The sequence below is a fragment of the Marmota marmota genome, unplaced genomic scaffold, assembly GCF_001458135.2.
Source record: "Marmota marmota marmota unplaced genomic scaffold, marMar, whole genome shotgun sequence".
Taxonomy (NCBI): Eukaryota; Metazoa; Chordata; class Mammalia; order Rodentia; family Sciuridae; genus Marmota; species Marmota marmota.
This window is the reverse complement of record NW_026000242.1, coordinates 9625401-9633989: the sequence shown is the minus strand read 5'-3', so window position 1 is coordinate 9633989 and position 8589 is coordinate 9625401. Positions and strand designations below refer to the sequence as shown.

General features: G+C 35.2%; 1 protein-coding gene across 1 annotated transcript; it reads left to right on the top strand.

Annotated features, from left to right (window-relative positions):
- Positions 1-3728: 3728 nt before the first annotated feature.
- LOC125613911 (endogenous retrovirus group K member 7 Gag polyprotein-like) lies at positions 3729-5093 on the top strand. Its single transcript, XM_048795724.1, has 2 exons — positions 3729-3891; positions 4010-5093. The coding sequence occupies exon 2, from the start codon at positions 4012-4014 to the stop codon at positions 4795-4797; it is 786 nt and encodes a 261-aa protein (XP_048651681.1). The 5' UTR covers positions 3729-3891; positions 4010-4011; the 3' UTR covers positions 4798-5093.
- The last annotated feature ends 3496 nt before the right edge of the window (positions 5094-8589 follow it).

Sequence of the window (8589 nt, the reverse complement as noted above, 5' to 3'; positions counted from 1 at the left end):
TCTGAAATTGTCCAAGCTACCTGCTTTTCTCTCCATATGAGAGACTCTTGGGATTGTGAATCTTAGTTCTAAGACAGCTATGGTACTTGAGGTCCTAGTGTAAACTTACCCCCACTGGTTCTGCTATGTGGGCAGAGTGTCCTCTGAAAATTCAGAGTCTCAGGACAATACCCCATGGGAGGAAGAGGTGCCAGTGAACATGTGCAGAGAGCAGGTGGGCGGCTGAGAGAGTGCTATCAGCCTGGACAGGATCACTACTAAGTGGGGAAGGCATGTTTGCTCTGGAGGGTAGGGAAATGGGGTGTGGCTCATTTTCCTGCTGAGGAGGAGTATCTACACATCATGTCCTTCCCTCTAGTACCTCCTTTTGTGTCAAGCAACTCTTGCTTCAGCTCTGAAGCAGGTATTTCCAAAACATCTCTCTAAACCTGTATGCCCCAAATTTGTGCCAATTCCTAAGATTTGGTTTCAAAGTTCACAAGTAACATGTTTATCAAACATCTCAGGTGCAGTTTTCCCTAAATTATCTGGGTGAAAGACAAAGTTATTTATTTCTAGTTTTAATTTCCTAAATTTCACCTAGGAGTACTTTTGAAAATCCAGTAAAAATCTGCATTAATGCCAGGCAGTGTGAAATTTTCCTGCAAGTTTTGAATGCTTCTTGTCACTTTTGGGCTTACCTTGAGGAGGACTAGTAACAAGCAATCCAAGGACTGGCACTGGTCTGTGGATTAATTTAGAGAAGAAAGATGTAAAGAAATGTGAAAAGGAAAAGAAATATAGATGTTGCAGATGAAAGGAAATGGAAAAAAAGAGTGTTGAAAACACACCAGTGTCAGAGATTACAATGGAAATCTTTGGTGGGAAGCTTGATCAACTAGGGCAGGTCATATCAGCCATCTGACATTCCTACATTGTTAATGTACATACCATTAGCACCAAAGTTCACAGGTTATATTATTGTTCATATTGATATTGTATATTCCATGGGTATGGACAAATATGTAATGACACCTATACACTATTATAGTGTCATAGAGTGTAATTTCATTGACCTAAAGATTTTCTGTGCTTTGCTTAGTCATCCCTCCCTCTCGTTTGACCTCTGGTAACCATTGATCTTATTGGCCCCATAGTTTGCTTTTTCCATAATGTCACATGATTGAAATAAAATATTATGCAGCCTTTCCAGATTGGCTTCTTTCGCTTAGTAGTATGCATTTAAGTTCTTCATGTTTTTACATGCCTTGAAAGCTGATTTGTTTTTCACAGTGAATATTTCACCATATGAATGTTTTGGCTTGTTTTACTTTCTCAAATGTTTCATAGTTATCTACTTTACTCACTTTTATTAACATGCAATAGTTGTGGAAACAGTACAAATTAATGGGTTTCACTGTGATGTTTTCATGCATTCTTATATTGTGCATGATCATGTCCACCCTCCCTTTTATTCCAGCTTATCCTCTCCACTCCTCTTCCTTCTCCAGCACCTTTGTCATTTTATAATAGTTCCTTTTCTACTTACAGGTCATTTTAATTTTCATTCTTTTAGTTTCCACCTATGAGAAAAATCATGTGATACTTGTTGTTTGTTTGCAACTTATTTTGCTTAACATGGTGACTCCAGTTCCATGGCAGTGGACACCAATTTTGTATTCCTACAATGGCATGAGGTTATTCTTTATGGCGGTTCTTATAAATGTACATCATGTTTAACATTTTTTTTTCATCTGTTGAATGGCACCTAGATTGATTCCTGTGAAAAGTGCCCCAGTAAACAGGAGTATGTTGGTACCTTTTGTATGCTGACTTTATTTTTGGGGGGTATGTTCCCAGGAATGGTATAGTGGATCACATGTTAGTTCTATTTTTATTTGGGGGGGGGGACTCCATACTGTTTTGCATACTAATTACCAGTCCTACCAACAATGTGTGTGTGGTCCCCTCACTTCCTCTCCAGCATTTAGTCATCTTTCTTTTCTTTAATCATAGCCATTCTAATTGGGTGAGATGGAATCTCAGTATAGTTTTGATGGTTAAAGGTGTTGAGTATTATTTTCTGTATTTATTGGCCTTCCTGCTTTTTCTTTTGAGAATTGTTTATTCAAGTCTTTTGCCCGTGTTTTGATTTATTACTTGCTTTTTGCTGTTGAATTTTTGGAGTTCTTTATATATTCTGGATATTAATCGTGTCTTTCGAGTAGTTAGTAAATATTTTCTCCCATTCTCTAGAGAGGTTATCGATTCACTCTTCGGATTATTTCCTTAGCTGTGTAGAAATTTTTAAAATTCAATATTATCCCATTTGTCAATTCTTGCTTTTCTTCCCTGAGCTCTTAGAATTCTATCCAGAAAATTATTGCCTGTGTCAATATCTACAAGTGTTTGCTCCAAGGTTTCTTCTAGTAGCTTTAAAGTTCTAGGTCTTACAATAAGGTTTTTCATCCATTTTGAGTTGATTTCAGTACAGGGTGAGAGCAAGGAATCTAGATTTTGTCTCTATATGTGGATATCTGGTTTTCCCAGCACAATTTGTTGAAAGGAAGCTTTTATAGAGAATCTGTTGGCTGTAGGTGCATAGAATTATTTCTGAGTCAGAGAATATTCTGTTCCATTGATCTATGTATGTATTTTATGCCAGTACCATGCTGCTTTTGTTACTAAGGCCTTTGGTATATTTTGAAATCAGTTATTGCAATGTGTCTCTAGCATTGCTTTTTTTTTTTTTTTTTTTTTTTTTTGCTAAGGATTGCTTTAGCTATTTAGGATCTGTTGTGCTACCATATGAATTTTAGATTTTTTGTTTTTGGTTCAGTGGAGAATTTCATTAGCATTTTGATGGGGATTTCATCAAATCTGTAGATTGCTTTTGGAAGGATAGCCATTTCACAAATATTCTCACAATCCATAAACATGAGACGTCTTTCTACCCTCTAGAATGGTCTTCAATTTCTTTATTCAGTTCCACCCTCTAGTATTCAGTGTTTTGTAATTTTCATTTTACAAAAATTCGACACCCTTAAGTTTCAAAACCTGCTAATTTTTATTTTATATGTTGAATTTGCATCTAGCTACTTTCTTAATTTTTTTCATCACTTCTAAGTCTTTTGGTGGAGTCTTTAGTGTCCTATGTACAGAATCATCATCTAGAAACAGAGATAATTTTGTTTTTATTTGTATCTCTTTTGTTTCTTTTTCTTGATTAATCCCTTTGGGCAACATTTCTAGTACTATATAGAATAAGGGTCCTGGCTCTGGACACCTATCAGTTCCTAAGGTTATTGGAAATTATTCCATTTTTTCCCCTCTCATATAGTATTAGCTTTGAGGTTGGCATATATTATTGTTGGGGTTTAAGTGTGCAGAGTTTAGCTCCCTCAGGCCTGACAGTTTGCAAGAGCTGTGGCTGTGATTTAGGTCAGCTGAGGCAAACCTCAGTTAGGAGGAGGAAACGTTCTCTTCCCCTTATCGCAAGTCACAAGTTCTGCATGGTTTGGCCAAGAGGAAGAAGCTTCCTGCATACTTATCCTGGGAACAGTACATTCTAAAAGAAACAAATGCATCCTCAGAGGAGTAGATAATGTCTACAAAGAACTTTAGGAGGGTACTTATCAAACAAACAGGAACAATTTGAATCTAGCTCTGTGTATCCGCTGAGGCATGATATTTGGACAATGTAGGTAAAGTGTTATTGAAGAATTGCTTGCTTTGTTAGAAGAAGTATATAAAAGGAACTTGAAAATAAACTTCAGCATGCAGTTGCATTTGCTGCCTTGGCTCTGCATCCCCTGTGTCCTGGTTATTTCGCGACCCTTACCCAGGGACCCGAACGCTCTAGACGTTCACAATTGGCGCCGGAATAGGGACCCTGTTGGATTGTCAGGAAGGGTAAGTTATTTTTCTTTATATTACAGGGTGATAGGACAATCTTCATCTTCTCCTTTTTTACGTATTCTTAGGCATTCACTTGCTGTCTATGGTATTAGTATTTCCCATTCTGATATAGAGATGTGTCTTAAGGTGGTCAGGGAATGGAATCCCTGGTTCCCGGAGGAAGGATCTATGGATGTGGATAATTGGAAACGGGTCCATCACAATGTTGAAAAGGCCATGAGGCAAGGTGAAAAAATTCCAATTCGGTTTTGGTCTATCTGGTCTATTTTATATACAATGTTTAAAGCTATGGAGGAAGAAAGGTTAATTGGCAACTTACAAAAGGAGCTAGCTCCCTCTATTCTAGATCTCCCTCTGGATGTTAGTGAAAAAGAAGAGGTAATAAAAGATACGCAACAATTGACTCATAATTCTTCACAAAATTCTGCTGATTTAATTGGTACTGCTACAGAAAAGAAAATGAAAGTAAAAACGATGATTGATGATCACTCCGTTTCGGAGCAATTCAAACTTGTTATGGAGGAGGTTTTGGGACGTCTTAATAAATCAGAAGCTAAAATAGACCCTAAGCCTTTATCGGGAACCAGGCCCTCTGCCCCTCCGGCCACCAATCCTTTTTTGGCAGCTTCCTTAAAGGCTGTCCAGGAAATGGACTTAGAACCTTCTGACGATGAGGACGAAACTCCTTTCTTTGCTTTTCCTATAATCAGGCCTGATCCAGCTAATGGAATGGCACATCCACCTCGGTATGAGGAGATTGATATTGATCATATTAGCAGATTAAAAAAGGCAGTGACAATGTACAGACCTCAATCCCATTATGTAAAAGCATTGCTTAATGCTTTTGCTACTCATTATAATAATTTTGCTCCAGTACATAGGAATTATGTAAAGTGTTAAAGCAACTGTATATATTTAAATTGTGTGTGTTAAAGATTAGGAAAAAAGATAATGGTTATTTTTCCTAAAGGAAATAACATTCTTCTCTCCACTAAATTTTTTTCTAAAGTTAATGGCATTTAAGTCAAGGTAAATTTTAAATATTAAGATTTCCGATTTATTGAGCTTGAATTATGCCACCATGCTTATGTAAAAATGAAGGTGGCACCATGGTAAAACTTAATGAGAAGTAGTTTCTCAGTTGTAATAATTTTGATTTCTCTTTCTTGTGATCTCTCCTTCCCTGTTGTCTTGAACCATAGCAAAAGGATACTACATCTCTCATTACTATAGAGATGAGGTTATTGAAGTTATATAAACACATCTCAATCTCTGTTTCTTTGAAAGGTATCTGTTAAATCCTGCTAGGTGATTGACAAGACTAAATAAGAAAAATAAAGGTAAATGTGATTCATGTTTTGCACACAAATGCAAAATTTTATAACCACATAACTTCATAGTTGTGATCTCAAAAGGAATTTCTCCTTTAATTTTTCTTGCAGTTAATGTAAGAATACTCTAAATCTCTAAGCTTCTGAAGTATTAGAGGTAAAGATGATCTAGTAAAGATGTAGTTTATCCATTTAGCATGTGTTTATTTTTCCTTATGTACTCAAGGTGATTTATTTGTTCAGCTCAGTGATATTACAGCTAAAAAACATTCATTAGCAAAAAAAACCAATCTACATCTAACAAAAGAATCAAAAATGTTTCTTATTTTTGTTGAGTTGAACGTTTGACTCTAACACTTTTCTATATACAAAACATAGATTCTCCAAAAATATTATGCCATATGCTGACCAGATCGCATTATTAATTGAACAAGGAAGACAGAGAAGTATAACTTTGATGGGCAATGACATTTCTCACATAATTACCCCATTACCTAAAGACCAATGGACTTACTTGGTACAAATGACTGAAATGCTACAAATAGCTTTNGAAAAGCTGTTTTAGAAAAGCAAAAGAAAAAAGAAGGAATTGTTGGGGTTTAAGTGTGCAGAGTTTAGCTCCCTCAGGCCTGACAGTTTGCAAGAGCTGTGGCTGTGATTTAGGTCAGCTGAGGCAAACCTCAGTTAGGAGGAGGAAACGTTCTCTTCCCCTTATCGCAAGTCACAAGTTCTGCATGGTTTGGCCAAGAGGAAGAAGCTTCCTGCATACTTATCCTGGGAACAGTACATTCTAAAAGAAACAAATGCATCCTCAGAGGAGTAGATAATGTCTACAAAGAACTTTAGGAGGGTACTTATCAAACAAACAGGAACAATTTGAATCTAGCTCTGTGTATCCGCTGAGGCATGATATTTGGACAATGTAGGTAAAGTGTTATTGAAGAATTGCTTGCTTTGTTAGAAGAAGTATATAAAAGGAACTTGAAAATAAACTTCAGCATGCAGTTGCATTTGCTGCCTTGGCTCTGCATCCCCTGTGTCCTGGTTATTTCGCGACCCTTACCCAGGGACCCGAACGCTCTAGACGTTCACATATTATAATGAAGTATGATTTTTCTATACCTAATTTAGCCAGGAATTTTTTTTTTCAAGAAAGAATGTTGAATTTAATCAAAGTTTTCCCTGCATATATTGTTGGTATCATGTGATTTTGATCCTTGATTTTAGTTATATACTGAATTTTGTTTGTTGATTTGTATATGTTGAACCATTGTTGCATCCCTGGAATAAAACCCAATTGATAATGGCATATGATCTTTTAATGTGCTGTGATTTCCATATGCATGTATTTTACTGAGAATTTTTACATCTATGATTATCAGGGTTATTATATATAATATATATATTATATATGTACATATATGTATATATATTATATGTAATATATAATATATATAATAACCCTGATAATATACATATATATATATGTATATGTATGTGTGTATATATATATGTATATGTGTGTGTGTGTGTATATATATATATATATATATATATATATATATATATATATATAGTGTGTGTGTGTGTATGTGATGTTCTTATCTGGTTTCAGTAACAGGGTAACAGTTTTTAATAGAATGAATCTGGAAAGGCCCTTTCACTCTTATGGAACTGTTTGATTGGCATTGATGTTAGTTATTTTCTAATGTGTGTTAAAATTCAGCACTTAATCCATCTAGTGCTAGACTGTTCATTGTTTTTGTTTATTTTATCTGCTTCCATCTCATTACTCATTATTGATCTATTTAGATTTCTTACATCTTCTGGATTCAATTTTGATAGATCATTTATGTTCAGAAAATTTCCCATAACTTCTAGTTTTCTAACATATTGGCATACTGTTTTTCAAAATATTTCCTAATGATCCTGTACATTTCAGTGTTTTCTGTTATAATGTCTTTTTTTTTAACCTCTAATTTTATTTATTTTGGTCTTCTCTTTGTTTCTTCAGTTAAATGTTTGTGCATTTTGTTTATTTTTCTAAAGCATTAACTCTTTGTTCATTTAATGTTTTGTATTGTTCTTTCAGTTTCCATTTCATTTATTTCTGCTCTGATCTTTGTTATTTCCTTACTTTTGCTGTTTGGAGATTGGTTTGTTCCTTGTTTTTCCTAAAATATGGAGATGCATCATTATGTTATTTATTTGAGACATCTTTATTTTTTCCATCATTTTGCTTAACTTCTACATGTGAGAGAAAACATTTGACTCTAGATTTTCTGAGTTTGGCTTATTCACATAGCATGATGTTGTCCATTTCCATCCATATACCTGCAAATGCAATAAATTCTTCTTTATGGCTGACTAAAACTCAATTTTCTTACCACATTTTCTTAATCCATTCTTTTTTATAGTTTTTAAAAAATTTATATATGACAGCAGAATGCATTACAATTCTTATTACATGTATAGAGCACAATTTTAAATATCTCTGGTTATATACAAACTATATCCACACCAATTTCTGTCTTCATGCACGTATTTTGGATAATAATGACCATCACATTCCATTATCTTTTATGCCCCCATTCCTCCTCTCTTACACTCTAACCCCTCTGCCCTATCTAGAGTTTGTCTGATCCTCCCATGTTTCCCCTCCCTACCCCGCTATGAATCAGCCTCCTTATATCCAAGAAAACATTCAGCATTTGGTTTTGAGGGATTGGCTAACTTCACTTAGCATTACATTGTCTAAATCCATCCATTTACCTGCAAATGCCATGATTTTATTCCCTTTTATTGCTGAGTAATATTCCATTGTGTATATATGCCACATTTAAAAAAAATCAATTCATCTTTTGAAGGGCATCTAGGTTGTTTCCACAGTTTAGCTATTGTGAATTGTGCTGCTATGAACACTGATGTGGCTGTGTCCCTGTAGTATGCTGTTTTTATTTTTATTTATTTATTTATTTATTTATTTTTTTAAATTTTTTATTGTGGGTTGTTCAAAACGTTACAAATTTCTTGACATATCATATTTGACACTTTGATTCAAGTGGGTTATGAACTCCCACCTTCACCCCATACACAGATTGCAGAATCACATCAGTTACACATCCATTGATTTACAAATTGCCATCCTAGTGTCTGTTGTGCTCCGCTGCCTTTCCCATCCTCCACCCGCCCCCCTCCCCACCTCTCATCCCTGTTAAATGTTGATCTTCTTCTCCTGCTCTTCGTCCCTACTCTGTTCTTAGTTACTCTCCTTATATCAAAGAAGACATTTGGCATTTGTTTTTTAGGGATTGGCTAGCTTCACTTAGCATAATCTGCTCTAATGCCATCCATTTCCCTG

What these genes read in the sequence shown, in the direction of transcription:
- LOC125613911 (XM_048795724.1), top strand. Translation starts at nt 4,012, where the DNA reads ATGTGTCTTAAGGTGGTCAGGGAATGGAATCCCTGGTTCCCGGAGGAA.